This window comes from Macaca nemestrina, chromosome 20, assembly GCF_043159975.1.
Source record: "Macaca nemestrina isolate mMacNem1 chromosome 20, mMacNem.hap1, whole genome shotgun sequence".
In the NCBI taxonomy this organism is placed as follows: domain Eukaryota; kingdom Metazoa; phylum Chordata; class Mammalia; order Primates; family Cercopithecidae; genus Macaca; species Macaca nemestrina.
Window position 1 is genome coordinate 1,591,091 of NC_092144.1, and position 16,158 is coordinate 1,607,248.

General features: G+C 61.0%; 2 protein-coding genes across 11 annotated transcripts in view; one reads left to right on the forward strand and one right to left on the reverse strand.

Annotated features, from left to right (window-relative positions):
- The first annotated feature begins 112 nt into the window (after nt 1-112).
- On the forward strand, nt 113-2,825 carry LOC105485904 (IZUMO family member 4). Of its 8 annotated transcripts, none has more exons than XM_071086062.1 (10): nt 114-422; nt 511-591; nt 683-754; nt 1,186-1,212; nt 1,307-1,382; nt 1,546-1,593; nt 1,695-1,709; nt 2,018-2,034; nt 2,224-2,254; nt 2,489-2,825. In XM_071086062.1, exons 1-10 carry the CDS (start codon nt 206-208, stop codon nt 2,577-2,579), a joined length of 675 nt encoding a protein of 224 aa, XP_070942163.1. In that variant the 5' UTR covers nt 114-205; the 3' UTR covers nt 2,580-2,825. The 8 variants fall into 8 exon arrangements, 6 of the variants coding, with proteins under 6 accessions (XP_011746833.1, XP_070942160.1, XP_070942163.1 ...); XR_989840.3 differs by having other exon boundaries at nt 115-422; nt 1,695-1,764; nt 2,018-2,035; nt 2,240-2,254; XM_011748522.3 differs by having other exon boundaries at nt 115-422; nt 2,018-2,035; nt 2,240-2,254.
- A 1,402-nt stretch (nt 2,826-4,227) lies between these two features.
- The window catches only part of LOC105485897 (adaptor related protein complex 3 subunit delta 1), a 57,212-nt gene continuing 45,281 nt past the window's right edge, over nt 4,228-16,158 (reverse strand). For 2 of the 3 annotated variants that reach the window (XM_011748496.3, XM_071086055.1), the window contains 8 exons: nt 15,773-15,922; nt 15,387-15,434; nt 14,847-15,036; nt 14,276-14,364; nt 14,013-14,098; nt 13,228-13,349; nt 12,851-12,930; nt 4,228-5,493 (listed from right to left, as the gene is read on the reverse strand). In XM_011748496.3, coding sequence (XP_011746798.2) covers nt 5,398-5,493; nt 12,851-12,930; nt 13,228-13,349; nt 14,013-14,098; nt 14,276-14,364; nt 14,847-15,036; nt 15,387-15,434; nt 15,773-15,922 — 861 coding nt within the window. In that variant the 3' untranslated portion in view covers nt 4,228-5,397. Of the gene's footprint in view, nt 5,494-12,850; nt 12,931-13,227; nt 13,350-14,012; nt 14,099-14,275; nt 14,365-14,846; nt 15,037-15,386; nt 15,435-15,765; nt 15,923-16,158 lie in introns of those variants that run through there. The other variant, XM_011748505.3, reaches the window with a different exon arrangement.

Here is a 16,158-nt window from a genome sequence, read left to right on the forward strand (position 1 = left end):
GGCCTGGAGGCGGAACCGGCGCCGTCAGTAGTCCGCTGAGGACGGAGGCGGGGCTGGGCCCGGGAGGGGGCGGGGCCTGCGCCGGTGGGGCGGGCGGGGTAGGAGGCGCGGCCTAGTGCCCGAGTGGGGGCCGTTGGTTGGTGCGCGGCTGAGAGGTGTGGCGCGAGCAGCGCCGTTGGTTGGCCGGCGGCGGGCCGGGACGGGCATGGCCCTGCTGCTGTGCCTGGTGGGCGTGACGGCGGCGCTGGCCCACGGCTGTCTGCACTGCCACAGCAAGTTCTCCGAGAAGTTCTCCTTCTACCGCCACCATGTGAACCTCAAGTCCTGGTGGGTGGGCGACATCCCCGTGTCAGGGGCGCTGCTCACCGACTGGAGCGACGACACGATGAAGGAGCTGCACCTGGCCATCCCCGCGGAGATCAGTGAGTGCCGGAGCCCAGCCCAGTCCCGACTACCCCCCAGCGAGACCCCCGGGCAGGCCGGTCACCTGGCTGCTTCTCCTGCCCGCAGCCCGGGAGAAGCTGGACCAAGTGGCGACAGCAGTGTACCAGAGAATGGATCAGCTGTACCAGGGGAAGATGTACTTCCCGGGTAAGGGGCGCGAAACCGAGGCAGGGCACGCCCACCCCAGGACACCCCGCCCACCGCCTGAGCCTGACCTTCTCCTGCCTGGACTCCTCAGGGTATTTCCCCAACGAGCTGCGCAACATCTTCCGGGAGCAGGTGCACCTCATCCAGAACGCCATCATTGAAAGTGAGCAAATAAGGCTTCAGGGGAGGGAGGTGTTGACCAGAGCCTCGGAGACCCACGGGGCTTGGCTGAGGCTGGAGCGATGTGAACAGGGCACCTGGCACCGGGCAGCTGGGGAGGAGGGCAGCTCCCCAGGGAGGGACCCAGCCCAGCCCCTGAAGGATCAATGCCATCACCCCGCGGGACCTCCCCTAAGTAGCCCCCAGAGGCGCTGGGAGCATTGCCACACCCTCCCCTGAAGTTTGCTCCATCCCACGCTGGGGGTCACCTTGGGGACCCCTTCCCTCCGGGCCATGGACACACATACATGAAAACCACGCGAGCCTGGGCCCCAGTGTCGAGGGACAGGCCCCGAGGCTTTGACGGATTGGGAGGAGGCAGGACTGGGGACAAGGCTGGGCCTGGTAAGACGGCACTGTCCTGCCTTCCCACAGGTCGCCTCGACTGTCAGCGCCACTGTGGTAAGCGAGGCTCTGTCCAGGCTCAGGAGCGCGCTGGTGGCAGCTTGGGGCCCTGGAGGCCGAGGGGAGCCCTGGCAGCTGTCGTGTGTTTCAGGCATCTTCCAGTACGAGACCATCTCCTGCAACAACTGCACAGACTCGCACGTCGCCTGCTTTGGCTATAACTGCGAGTAGGGCTCAGGCATCACACCCACCCGTGCCAGGGCCCTGCTGTCCCTGGGGTCCCAGGCTCTCCTTGGAGGGGGTTCCCCACCTTCCACCTGGCCCTCGTCATCGGGGTAGGGTGGGTCCGGGGGTTCAGGGGCACACCACTTCCAAGCCCATGTCCCATAGGTCCTCGGAGCAGTGGGAGTCGGCTGTCCAGGGCCTGCTGAACTACATGTGAGTGGGGTCTTGGGGCAGCAGCAAGCTCACCTGGGCCTGGGAGGGAACACTGGCCGTGGCCACTCGGCCTCCTGAGTCCAAACCCACTGTCCTTGTAGAAATAACTGGCACAAGTAAGTCCCCTCCTCAAACTGACACAGGCAGTGCGCATGTGTGAGCACCTCGTGGGTGAGTATGTGTGGGGCACAGGCTGGCTCCCTCAGCTCCCATGTCCAACCCAGCTCTGCGCAGGAGGTGGCCACAGTCCCTTTCACCCTCAAAGGTCTCTGACCCTTAGCTGGAGGGGGGCATCCTGCTTAAAGGGTCCCCATAGGGTCTGGTTCCACCCCTGCCCCAGGTCTGTGGTCAGAGCCTGGGAGGGTTCCCTGTGATGGTTAGGGGTGCCCCATGGAGGAGCTGACTGCCCCATATTGCCTTTCAGACAGGACGTGAGCATGAGGTAAGGCTAATTGACCTGGCCTTCAGGGGAAGGGAGTAAAGGAAGGGGGGGGACTGGGGGTCCTCTAGGTCAGTGGGGGCACCGCAGGTGGGGCTCTCCCTATACCTGGGACACCTGCTGGATGTCACCTCTGCAACCACACCCATGTGGTGGTTTCATGAACAAACTACGCTCCTCCTCCTTCTCCTGGCCTGGGACACACAGAGCCACCCCAGCCTTGTGAGTGACCTAGAGAAGGGAGGCCTCGGGAGAAGGGGTGCTCCTAAGCACTGCGTGCCGCGGCCCCCACACCATTCTGAAATCCCAGGCACGCGGGTGTCGTGGATGTGGCCACACGTAGGACCACACATCCCAGCGGGGAGGAGAGGCCTGGGGCCCCCCAGCAAAGACCCCCAGGGAGGGAGGCAGGGGGTGGGGGACATGGAGAGCTGAGGCAGCCTCATCTCCCCACAGCCTGGTATCGCCGGCCTTCAGGTGTCTGGAGCCCCCACACCTGGCCAACCTGACCTTGGAAGATGCTGCTGAGTGTCTCAAGCAGCACTGACAGCAGCCGGGCCTGCCCCAGCGCAACGTGGGGCCAGGACTCAGCTGGACAGCCCACGCCTGTCCCTCTGGAGCTGGGCTGCTGCTGCCTCAGGACCCCCCCTCCAACCCCAGACAGAGCCTGAGCTGGCCAGGGCCTGGAGGGCGGGAGGGAGGGAGCGGGGGTGGGCCGTGTACAGCGTCAGCACCTGGGCAGGTCTGCGGAGCTGTGAGACGTGATGATTAAAATCCCTGATGTTTCTCTTTGCAGAAGAGTTCTTGTCGGAGCAGGGGGAAGCCCCTGGGGGCTGGAGGTGGGCTTCTGGGGAGGCCTAAAAGTCCCAGACAGAGCAGGGCAGGTCCTGGCCTCAGGTCCGCAGCCATGGGGGACCGACTTGGAGCCAAACTCACAGGGCCTCAGGGAGTGTCCCCGGACTCCTAGATGTGGAGCCGTGGCCCACCTGAGCACACACAGGTAGGCTCGCACAAGCCCACAGAGCGCCTGGGTTCTTCCACCCAAAGCGAGGCCACAGTATGGTCGAGACCAGGGCCAGCGCTAGTGCGTTTACGTGTTGTGGTCACATCAGACCCGAGCCAAGGAACGCAGGAACTGTGGCTGTCTCATCTCTGTGGCAGCAACAGGTGTGGCATGATGGCCAGAGCCGGGGCCACGACTGCCTGACCCTGGCTGACCGGTCCTGAGACACAGGAGGGAGGGACTCGTGTTCCATCTGTGCAGTGGTGCCGCTCCAAGTCCCATTCTCACTCGGGCGACCTCAGCCCGGTGGTCTCCTCGCTTCTGCCGGTCTCCTCACTTCCTCGAGTGTCCCTTTGCTCCGGCGTTGGGGCGGCTGCAGGACACTGTCGAGAACAGCCCTGCGCACACTGACGCTGCCAGCACGGGCCCCGCGCACTGTTCCGCGGCCGCCTCAGGCTTCCGTCACGGGAGGGGCGCATGGGCACATTCGCTGTCAGGAACGGCGTGTGGGAAGGTGGCCGAGCGCCTCCCAGGCTCCGTGGGACATGGAGCCACACGCGTGTCAGGGGAGAACGTGGTAGTGGCCACTGAGGACAGCGTCCGGAGTGGTGGCGCCGGGTCCTGGCTGTGAAAGATGCTTCCTTCGAGGCCGGCGAGCGTATTTAACAGGAAAGAGGCTTGCGGCAGGTGCTTTCAAGGCACTGTTTTCTATAAAGGACGCTGGTGTGGGCCGCGGCTGGGGTCCCGTCTGTGCTGCTGTGCGCCCCCTGCCACCAAATGCCTGCCACCACGGCCGCGTCTTGGGTTAGAGTTGGCAGGGGCTTCACTGACCCAGCGTCACCTTGCTCGAGGCTCCCATCTTCAAGGTGTAAGGCTGGTGTAAAGGAGGCAAATTCACCCAGGGGCGGGGTGGCTGCTCTTCCGCAGTTCTCAATTCTGGATCTGTCCCTGCCCTGAGGGGCTCCTGCGGAACGGGAGGGAGAGTGGGCACCTGCTCCCCTGCACAGCCCTGGGGGGAGATGCTGGGAACCAAGGCCTCCACAGGGTGGGGGATTCCCTGGCCTGTGCCTGCCCGAGCCCCAGGCCGGCATGCTGCTGGGGACGGAGGCCACCTCCCAAGGGCCCGTGAGCTGAGGCGCAGAGGCTCCAACCCTGCAGCGCCGCATGACCAGGTCAGGCAGAAGGCCCCATGTGGAAATGCCTGTTTTACAACTTTATTGGATCATCTTGACACAAAATCATGACAGCAGCGTGATATGTCTCTCTTCTTTATACGGGAATGTCGATAGCAAATAAATTCTTATGTAACACATCATATAATTTCAAATCCTAGAATCACTGCACGGGATTCTGTAATAGATTACATGCTAAAGTGACAGTTTTCATCAAAAGGAAAAGATAAAATGTCATTATCTCTGAGGAAGGGTCAGTCCTGTGCCCACGCTGGCCACGGGGATTGAGCGGAGTCCCCTTGCCCTGCCTGGTGGGGGCTCTCCTAGGTCCTGCCCAAGGGCACTGGGCACACTCCTTCAACACAGGAGAACAGCCCGGGTCGGGTGCTTCCAGGCCCTGCCCGGGCCTTCCTAACAGTGCTGGGAAGGACGTGGGGAAACCTTGGTGCGCACAGTGGCAAGCAGGGGACGCGACCACACACCCCCACCCCAAACCTAAGCTCGTCGAGCTGCACTTCTGCTGACCAGGAAAAATGGTGGCAGAGGCCTCATCCCGCCCGGTCCATGGTTCTCACGGCATCCTCTCTTCGGCGTCCCTGGCCCCTCCCTGCCCACAGCCTGGCTGGTGCGTGGCCTGGGATCCCAGGGCCCAGCCACCAGCCCACGAGCACACTGACGATGGACAACGCCGGCAAAACCGCTTTCCCACTGTGGGTCCTGGGACAGAAAACCTTGGCAACAGCGGCCCTTCCTTGCCCTACCCCGGACGCCACTGTCAGGACCTTTGGGACAAAAGCAGGTGACCCCAGAGGAAGCCACGTCAGCCCCGCCCTGTCCACCAAGTGCCCCTCATGTGGTGCCCGTTGGGCCCTGGCCCAGGACAGGAGCCCCTGAAGCCACATTCAAGGACTCGGCCTCCAGCGCGGGGCAGGCACAGGCCAGGTGGGGGGGGCCCTTGCTGGTCTGGGGACGTGAAGGGGACTTCCTGCCAAAGAGAGTGGAAAGAGTCACAGTAAAAAAGGACGGTCGGATAATTCAACGCAACGTACGACCTCGGACGTCTACACGGCGGGCGACAACAAGGAGTTAATTAAATTAACACTCAGGCTTGCGTACAGTACACACGACCGAGGAGAGGCGAGACACGTCAGGGCTGCGGTCCCCGGGTGGGCGGGGCTCGCAGGCAGCTCTCAACACTTGGCCAGCGTCGCCTTCATCTCTTCTAACAAGTTGCTCAGCAGCGTGGAGTCACTGCACTTCCCATCGACCGAGACAGAGTTCTCCCCCTGTGTAAGGAAAAACATTGGTATTTTTAAAAGTGTGTGCAGAGGCCAGGCATGGTGGCTCACACCTGTAATCCCAGCATTTTGGGAGGCCAAGACGGGTGGATCACCTGAGGTCAGGAGTTGGAAACCAGCCTGGTCAATACGGTGAAACCCTGTCCCTACTAAAAATACAAAAAACAGACCAGGCGCGGTGGCTCACGCCTGTAATCCCAGCACTTGGAGAGGCCGAGGCGGACAAATTATGAGGACAGGAAATCGAGACCATACTGGCTAACACAGTGAAACCCCGTCTATACTAAAAATACAAAAAAAATTAGCTGGGCGAGGTGGCAGGCTCCTGAAGTCCCAGCTACTCGGGAGGCTGAGGCAGGAGAATGGCGTGAACCCAGGAGGTGGAGCTTGCAGTGAGCTGAGATCGCACCACTGCACTCCAGCCTGGCGGAGTCTCACTCTGTCTCAAAAAAAAAAAAAAAAATTCGACAGGCATGGTGGCAGATGCCTATAACTCCAGCTACTTGGGAGGCCGAAGCAGGAGATTTGCTTGAACTTGAACCCAGGGGGTGGAGGTTGCATGTGAGCTGAGGTTGTTCCACCACACTCCAGCCTGGGTAACAAGAGCAAACCTCTGTCTCAAAAATAAATAAATAAAAGTACATGCAGGTCAGGCCGGGTGGCTCATGCCTGTGGTCCCAGCTATGCAGGAGGCTGAGGCGGGAGGATCCTATGCAGAGCGGGGCTGGGGTGGGAGGATCCTATGCTGGGGGCTGGGGCGGGAGGATCCTATGCGGGGGGCTGAGGTGGGAGGATCCTATGTGGGGGCGCTGGGGCGGGAGGATCCTATGCAGGGGGAGCTGGGGTGGGAGGATCCTATGTGGGAGGCTGAGGCGGGAGGATTCTATGCAGAGGGGGGCTGGGGCGGGAGGATCCTATGTGGGAGGCTGAGGCGGGAGGATTCTATGCGGGGGAGCTGAGGTGGGAGGATCCTATGCGGGGGGACTGAGGCGGGAGGATCCTATGCGGGGGGACTGAGGCAGAAGGATCCTATGTGAGAGGCTGGGGCAGGAGGATCCTATGCAGGGGGAGCTGGGGTGGGAGGATCCTATGTGGGAGGCTGAGGCGGGAGGATCCGATGTGGGGGAGCTGAGGCGGGAGGATCCGATGCGGGGGAGCTGAGGTGGGAGGATTCTATGCGGGGGAGCTGAGGTGGGAGGATCCTATGCGGGGGGACTGAGGCGGGAGGATCCTATGCGGGGGGACTGAGGCAGGAGGATCCTATGTGAGAGGCTGGGGCAGGAGGATCCTATGCGGGGGAGCTGAGGCGGGAGGATCCTATGCGGGGGACTGAGGCGGGAGGATCCGATGCGGGGGAGCTGAGGCGGGAGGATCCTATGCGGGGGGACTGAGGTGGGAGGATCCGATGCGGGGAAGCTGAGGCGGGAGGATCCTATGCAGGGGGACTGAGGCGGGAGGATCCTATGCGGGGGGACTGAGGCGGGAGGATCCTATGCGGGGGGGGCTGAGGTGGGAGGATCCGATGCGGGGGAGCTGAGGTGGGAGGCTGTATGTGGGGGGACTGAGGCGGGAGGATCCTATGCGGGGGGGGCTGAGGTGGGAGGATCCTATGCGGGGGGGCTGAGGTGGGAGGATCCTATGTGGGGGGACTGAGGCGGGAGGATCCTATGCGGGGGGGGCTGAGGTGGGAGGATCCTATGCGGGGGGGCTGAGGTGGGAGGATCCTATGCGGGGGGACTGAGGCGGGAGGATCTGATGCGGGGGAGCTGAGGCGGGAGGATCCTATGCGGGGGGGCTGAGGTGGGAGGATCCTATGCGGGGGGACTGAGGCGGGAGGATCCTATGTGGGGGGCTGAGGTGGGAGGATCCTATGCGGGGGGACTGAGGCGGGAGGATCCTATGTGGGGAGCTGAGGCGGGAGGATCCTATGCGGGGGGGCTGAGGTGGGAGGATCCTATGCGGGGGGACTGAGGCGGGAGGATCCTATGCGGGGGGCTGAGGTGGGAGGATCCTATGTGGGGGGAGCTGAGGCGGGAGGATCTGATGCGGGGGAGCTGAGGCGGGAGGATCTGATGCGGGGGGGCTGAGGTGGGAGGATCCTATGTGGGGGGAGCTGAGGTGGGAGGATCCTATGCGGGGGGACTGAGGCGGGAGGATCCTATGCGGGGGGCTGAGGTGGGAGGATCCTATGTGGGGGGAGCTGAGGTGGGAGGATCTGATGCGGGGGGGCTGAGGCGGGAGGATCCTATGCGGGAGAATGAGGCAGGAGCATCACTTGAGCCCAGGAGGTTGAAGCTACAGTGAGCCGTGTTTGCACCACTGCACTCCAGCCTGGGCAATAGAGCGAGATCCTACCTCAAAAACATAAAAAAACAAAACAAAACACCCACTATGTGCAAATACTGCCCCACAGCTGTATGTGCTGACCTTTTAATTTTGCGAATTTGCTAATTATTAAGACACAAAACGGGAAGGGCTCGGGTGAGGGAGTGGCCCATGGCACCCGGGTGTCCCATGGGAGGGGCTCCGGCCTACACAGAAGTGGGAGCCGACACCTGAGGGCCCCGAGGCAGCCAGAGGCAGCTGGGGACAAAGACCAGAATCCGAAAAGCTCCTGAGCTGGCAGTGAGTTGAGCAGTCTGTCCTTCCGCCCTCCTGCCACTGGGCCCCCGAAGCGACTGTGGAAGAAGCCAGTGGAGTGGGGTAACCAGAGCCCCAGCGAGGGAGGTGCATGGGAAAGCAGCGGCTCAGGATCTGCTGGGCCCGCCCCTTGCCACGGAGCCCGCCCCAAAGAGCAGCCCAAACACTGAGTCCAGAGACCGCGGCCGGGTCCTGCCAGGCCAGGGACAAGAGGCAGCACTGAGAGGACAGAGGCTGGGCAGGTGGCAGTGCACTTGAGGCCACGGTCCCCAGAAGGCAGGAGGCACCTGCAGCTGAGACCTGACTACCCACGTCCTCTACAGAATGGAACAAGGCCCAGAAGCTCACAAGACTCCAAGGAAAAACCAGGAGAATCCACTCATACGGAGAGGCCCTTGGCAGACCCCAGTGCCAAGACCCCAGCCCCAGGGCACCAATGCCAAGGCACTAATGGCAAGGCTGTTGGTAGACCCCAATGCCAAGATCACATCACCCAGATGCCAACACCAAGGCACCAATGCCAAGGCCATCGGCAGACACCAACACCAAGGCACCAACACCCAGACCCTAATGCTGAGGCACCAATGCCCAGACCCCAGCACCAAGACCCCAACACCAAGGCCGTGAGCAAACACCAATGCCAAGACACCAACACCCAGACCCCAACACCCAGACCCCAACGCCCAGACCCCAACGCCGAGACCCCAACGCCGAGACCCCAACGCCCAGACCCCAACGCCGAGACCCCACCGGCCAGACCCCAATGCCCAGACCCCACCAGCCAGACCCCAATGCCCAGACCCCACCGGCCAAACTCCAATGCCGAGGCACCAACGCCCAGACCCCAATGTCCAGACCCCAACACCGAGACCCCAACGCCCAGACCCCAACGCCCAGACCCCAACACCAAGACCCCAACGCCCAGACCCCAACGCCCAGACCCCAACACCGAGACCCCAACGCCCAGACCCCAACACCGAGACCCCACCGGCCAGACCCCAATGCCCAGACCCCACCAGCCAGACCCCAATGCCCAGACCCCACCGGCCAAACTCCAATGCCGAGGCACCAACGCCCAGACCCCAATGTCCAGACCCCAACACCGAGACCCCAACGCCCAGACCCCAACGCCCAGACCCCAACACCAAGACCCCAACGCCCAGACCCCAACACCGAGACCCCACCGGCCAGACCCCAATGCCGAGGCACCAATGCCCAGACCCCAATGCCCAGACCCCAATGTCCAGACCCCAATGTCTAGACCCCAATGTCCAGACCCCAATGCCGAGGCACCAATGCCAAGGCCACTGGCAGAAACCAACATCAAGACCCCAACCCACAGACCCCAACACCAAGGCCACCGGCACACCAAGGCGGATGGATACTAGGACTCTCTGACACAAGTTTTCTTTTTCTCTTTTTTGGAGTCTCACTCTGTTGCCCAGGCTAGAGTGCAGTGGCACAATCAGGGCTCACCACAGCCTTGAACTCCTGGGCTCAAGAGATCCTCCCACCCCAGCCTCCCGAGTAGCAGGGACTAGAGGCTTGCTGTACTAATTTCTTAGTACTGGCTAATTTTTTAAATTTTTTGTAGTCCTGGGGTCTTGCCACGTTCTCAGGCTGGTCTCGACCTCCAGGGCTCAAGCGATCCTCCTGCCTCAGCCTCCCGAGTAGCAGGGACCACAGTCACATGCCACCATGCCCAGCTGGCCTAAGCTTTAAAGTAGCTCTTAGAAAACACTCCAACAGATCACCAGGGCATCAGCAAAGACATGGAAGATACAAGAAGAGCCCAGTGGGAATTTCAGACCTGAAAAACAGACCCTCCCTGTGTGGGCTCAACAGCAGAACAGCCAGGACAAGGCAGAGTGGTGAGCTTGGCAGGAGAGCAACAGCCATGAACCCATCTGAACACAGCCTCGGGTCATGAGGGGCAGCAGCCCAGGCTGGGGAGGAAGAGCGCAACACCCAAAAGCAGCAAAACAAATCAGCTCCCAGACGCCTCACGCCCATCAGAATGGCTGCTGTCAGCCGGGCGCAGTGGCTCATGCCTCTAATACCAGCACTTTGGGAGGCTGAGGCAGGCGGATCAGGAGTTCGAGACTAGCCTGACTAACATGGTGAAACCCCGGAAACCCTGTGTCTACTAAAAATACAAAAAAATTAGCCAGGCGAGGTGGTGCATGCCTGTAATCCCAGCTACTTGGGAGGCTGAGACAGGAGAATCGCTTGAACCCGGGAGGAGCTTGCAGTGAGCTGAGATCGCGCCACTGCACTCCAGCCTGGGTGACAGAGCAAGACTCTATCTCAAAGGAAAAAAAAAGAATGGCTGCTGTCAGCATAACAATGACAGGTGAAGAAATGGGGCCTCCTGCCTGGCGGCAGATGGGATACACGGTGCAGCGCTGGGGAAGACAGTCTGGCAGCTCCTCAAAACCTCAAAACCTCAAACATGGAATCACCACAGGACCCAGCAATCACACTCCTGGGTGTATATTCAAAACAAATGGGCTCACTCCTGCAATGCCAGCACTTTGGGAGGCCGAGGCAGGCGGATCACCTGAGGTCAGGAGTTCCAGACCAGCCTGGCCAACCTGGCAAAACCCCGTCTCCACTAAAAATACAAAAATTAGTCAGGCAAGGTGACGCACACCTGTAATCCCAGCTATTCAGGAGGCTGAGGCAGGAGAATCGCGTGAACCCAGGAGGCGGAGGTTGTGGTAAGCCCTTGGCTCCACTGCACCCCAGCTTGGCCAAGAGTAAGACTCTATTTCCAAAACAAATACAAAAACAAAAACTAAAACACTAAAACACAAAAACAAAAGTACTGAAGGCAGGGACTCAAACAGTTATTTGTTTAACAACAATGTTGACAGCAGCACAATTCACAACAGCCAGAAGGTGGGAGCAGCAATGGATGAGGGGACACACAGCACGGTCCACCCGCACAAGAGAATACGATTCTGCCCTGAAAACGAAGGGAATCCTGACAGAGGCTGCGATGTGGATGCACCTTGAGGACATGAGGCGGAATAAGAGTAGCCAGACACAGAAGGACACATCCCGTGTGGTTCCACTCCTAGGCGGTCCCTAGAGTCATCAGATTCACCAAGACACAAAGTAGGATACGGGGTGCCAGGGGCTGGGGAGGCGACGGGGAGTGAGTGTTTCATGGAAGGCCGTGAACCAGGAGAAAACTGGAACGTTAGGAATGAAAAGAACATCAATGGCAAGTCGGATGCAGTGGCTCACGCCTGTAATCCCAGCACTTTGGGAGGCCGAGGCAGGTGGATCATGAGGTCAGGAGATGGAGACCATCCTGGCTAACATGGTGAAACCGTCTCTACTAAAAATACAAAAAACTAGCCGGGCGTGGTGGCGGCGCCTGTGGTCCCAGCTACTTGGGAGGCTGAGGCAGGAGAATGGCGTGAACCCGGGTGGTGGAGCTTGCAGTGAGCCGAGATCGCGCCCCTGCACTCCAGCCTGGGCGACAGAGCAAGACTCCGTCTCAAAAAAATAAATAAATGAATAAAACAAAGTGTGTATGCACGATCCCTGGACACCCACACATAAAAATACAAAGCAAGGGTATCAAAACCACAACAGACCTCTAGGAACTGAGGAATGCTGAGTAATGAACATGAGAAAGAAGGCGGAGAAGCGAAAGAAACACGTGCAAACTGGAAATCCTCAGTATGCTCCCGAAGGGTACTGGAACCAAACCAAACATCAAAAAAAATTGGTTCTTTGAAAAGTGCAATAAAATGGACAAACCTCTACCCAGGAGAACCAGGAAAAAAGAGACACAAACCATGACCATCAGAACAGAAAGTGACCCAGGATCATCACAAGGAGCAGTGAAAAGAAACGGAGCAGCGAGACCGCGGCGCGCACCGCTCCGCACATCAGCTCAGTGACCCTGATGATTCCTTACGCTTGTTCTTTGAAAAGTACAAACCACCAAACTCACCCAAGATGAGCGATAACTTGGGGATTCCTATAACTGTTAACACAAAAAACTGCAGTTGTAGCTAAAAGCCTGCAGAAAAGGAACTCCCCAGGCCCAATGGTTTTCTGATGAATTCTGTACACACATTTCTTTCGAAGGAAAAAATGCCACTCATCACACAGTCTGTCCCAAAACAGAGAGGACACACTCTCCTGCGTGTCTGATGAGGTCACTGGATGACAAAACCAAAGGCGGTACCAGAAAAGAAAACTAAAGACCCAACTCCTCATATACACACACGAAAGCCCTCAACAAAACAGTCACACACTGAGTTTGGCAGTCGACACACTGCGAAGACAACCACCCTGCAATACTCAGGAGAGGGAGGCCTGGAGCGGAGCGAGCGAGGAGTCATTCTGGAAGCTCAGCAGTGAGAGGTGGAGAGTCCGACCCCAGGACCTTGGCTGCCTTGTGCACAGGGGTGGGGTGGGGGGCAGGAGTGCAGTGGGAGTGGGGGCCCCCGGAGCCATGTGTCAGCCTGGGGTGAGCGGCACAGCAGGAGGCGGAAGCCCCGTCTTGCTGAGGGAAGGTCTGCGCTGCCGAGTGGGGCTGGCGCAGGTGAGGGGCTCACGGCTGTGGTGCTGCCATCACTGTCCTTGAGCCCTCAAAGTCCCAAGGCTCACCCCTGGGGATGAAGGCCTGGGCATGGCCCCAGGAGAGGTGGGAGCCAGGGTGTGTGCAGCGACCTAGGCTCACCTTTTTCACCAGCAGGCAGACGTGGTGGCCCTGGATGGAGCGGCTGTACATGGAGGCGCAGGAGTCCACTCGCTCCACAACTGCAACAGAGCGGGCGGCGTCAGGCCCCCGCACCCCGCATGGCTGCAGCCCCACCCCCAGAGCAGAGGCCACCTTCCTGGGCTGCCCTTGGCCACAGCTTCAGGTCTGCAGGAGCAGGGTGTGGCCCTGGGAAGCCTGGGGTGTGGGGAATGCAGCCCCCGCGCCAGCTCCCAGGCCTCGGGGCCACCAGTTACCCGGGATCCCAAAGGGTGGGAGTTTGGGTGCGAGGGCCACAGACCCGGCTCCAAAAGGAAGGGACAGCCGCCGCGCGTGTGAAAGCCCCTCACTCTCCTTACCAGAAAAATGGTGGTGAAAACAGATCTTTGCCAGAAGGTTCTGGAAGGACATCCGAATGCCATCGACTTTGACTGAGCTCATGCTCAAGTCCCCAGACTCCAGCAACTTGGCAAAGGCGTCACTGTGGGAGGGACAGGGAGGCTGACTCCGGTGGGGCCGGGTTCCTCAGGCTCCCTGGCACAGAAGCCGACAAAACCTGCCACACATGCCACCTCCTGCCTGTCTGGGCCGGGAGGACTCGGGGGTCCTGGAAGATGTGGCTTATTTTCATGTGTGGAAGCCCTCACACCCAGAAACTGATAATGACTTGTCTTTAAAGAGGTCACAGAGGTGCCTGAAGTCATGGGGTGGGCCCTCCTCTGACAAGGACGGATGTCCTGTAGGAAAGGACTAGCGGGACAGGCTAGGACACAGGCACACAGAGGACAGCCTGCAACGACTCAGGGGGCAGGTAGTGCCGCACGCCAAGCCGTGCTGAGGAGAGGCCTCAGGAGCAGCCCGTGCTGCTGGCTCCTTGATCTCACTCCTCCAGCCTCCAGGACTGCCAGGAGCCAGAGCCTCTCTGGGTGACGCTGCCAGGCCTGTGGCTTCAACTACGCGGCCCCAGCTGGTGCAGACACCAGGCAGCCTGACCTGCACCAGCCACGAGCCAGGCCTCCAAATCCGTCTCTAAAGTCCTGCCCAGAAGCCTCAGTCTCCAGGGCACAGGTGTCTGTAAGGTCGAGGGAGGCGGAGGGGTGCGGGAGGCGGAGGGGTGCAGGAGGTGGGCGTGGCCGGGCCCCACCTGTAGCAGGGTGTGGTGGTCAGGTAGGAGCTGCAGCTGAAGTGCAGCCGGAAGTCCAGCTTCTCGTGGGTTGCGACCTCGTCATTCTGCAGTGGAGGGAAGGTGGTGCAGCTGAGTGGGGAGTGAGGCCCAGGTCAGAGCTCCGGGCTCCCCAGGCAGGTGGCCCACTTCCCCTAGGGACACCTGGACACCCACTGGAATGGGGCAGGAGGAGCCCCAGCCTGCAGAGTCGGCTCCCTGACGCCGAGTGGAGCCCCGCATACCTTGGCAATGAAGGACAGGGTTCCCTTGAGCTTCTGCGCCATGACGATGCTCTGGATGGTGAACACATACTGGGCTTCGTTGGAGACGCCTGGCGGGGAAGAGGGGGAGTGGGGCCTGAGACGCAGCTGGGGCTCAGCATGGGCGGGGCCCCCGGGTCTGTCCTTAGCCCCAGCTCCTCGATGGCTGATTAGGAATCTGAGCTCAGCCCCCAAGGGAGCACCAGGGGACAGGAGCAGAAACAAGAGGCTAGTGGAGTCCCCAGTTTGGCCTGGACCTGGCCCCATCCCTGTTTCAGAGGACAGACTCGGCCACTGGAGCCGTGGAACCCAGGAAGGCCCCAGCCCCCAGCCCAGCCCTTGGGGCTCTAGCCAGGTCTATCCGAGGCCATCACACTTCTCAGAGAGCTGCAGCGAGACCCCGACACTGAGGAGGCACTGAGGAGGCACTGAGGGCCTGGGGACCAAGGGAACGTGAGGAGGAAGCAACAAGAACCAGTGGATCCGGGCAGCCACCAGCTGCCACCGTGCTCCCACAATCCCCAGGAGAGGCCGTGAGTGGGGCAGGGCTCACCCGGGGGCAGCTGGAAAGGCACGGGGACACCATCATGGACGGAGGAGCCCTGCGGCCGGGTCATCCTGGCATTGAGTGAGTCCAGCACGCTGAGCTCCATGCCCTTGAGGATGCTGCTGCTCCGGTTCTCCAGCACGATGGCCACGGTGACCTGACTGTCCTCCTGCAGACTGCCCCGGATGTCACAGGTCTGCAGGGCATGGCCAATGTAAGCAGGGCAGGCACAGCTGCCTGTCTCTCAGTGACCACAGAGGCAGCACGGGTCCCACGGGCACAGGAAGGCACGGGGAGAGGCGACCCCCAGCTGCAGCCAGGCGCCTCCTGTGGTTGCTCTTTGAGTGCATGGCGGGGGCCCTCCTGCCAGCTCAGGGCATGTCTCTAACCTTACCCAAGCCAGAGGCGCTGCCCAAGCAATGCCCTGCCAGGGATCACAGGCCCTGGGTACACCAACATCTGGGAGCTGTGGGGGCTGCCCCGGTTCTGTGCAATCCCATGCCAAAGAGCAAGGGCTGGCCCACCCTGCCCCGGGGAGCAGCTCACCATTTTAACATAGGAATTTTCAGCGAGGAGGGAGTAGCTGGACTCAGGCTGGAAAGAGAAAAGGCCCATCAGCCTTGGGGGCCTCGAGCTCCGTCCTAACGAAGACTCCAGCGCAGCCCAATACCCTAGGTCAAATGCCACGACTCCAAGAACGCTTGGGGTGAGGGGCTTCAAAGGGGCCTGCGAGGGATGCCCGTCTCCCACACAGCCCACCGCGGGGGTGCCGAATGTGGGGCTGCAGGCCAGGGCCAGGTCCCTGCTCCCGCCAGGCTCAGCTTCTTCAAGAATCTGCTGTTCTCTCCCGCATGGAGGCCGCAGGAGTGGGGAGCAGCCCGCAGCCCGCCAGGAACCCTGGCACGGGGCGGGGGCGCTGAAGTACCCCTCACCGGGAGCGGCTCCTCCTCTGGTGCGCCGTTCTGCACCGGCTCCCCTGCCGCCTCCTCGCTGCCCAGGGGCTGCTTCTTGGACTTCTTCTTGCCTTTGGTGCGCTCCTCCTTCTCCTTCTTGTGCTTCTTCTTCTTATGCTTGGGAGATTTCTGGAGCAGGAGGAGGGTCAGGTTCAGTTCCCAAGCTGCTCCAGCGCGCCCCCCTCACAATGCGAGGTCGGGGCCACAGGCTGGGCTGCTCAGGCTGAGGGGCCCACGTGTCTGGGTGGGATGGCAGGACCAGCCACGCCTCAGGCCTACCGGGATGAGCTCAGGCCAGACCCAGCCCAGCAGAGGCTGGGGCCATCCCTGGCTGGCGGCAGGCGGCAAGCGCCAAAGCAGCTCAG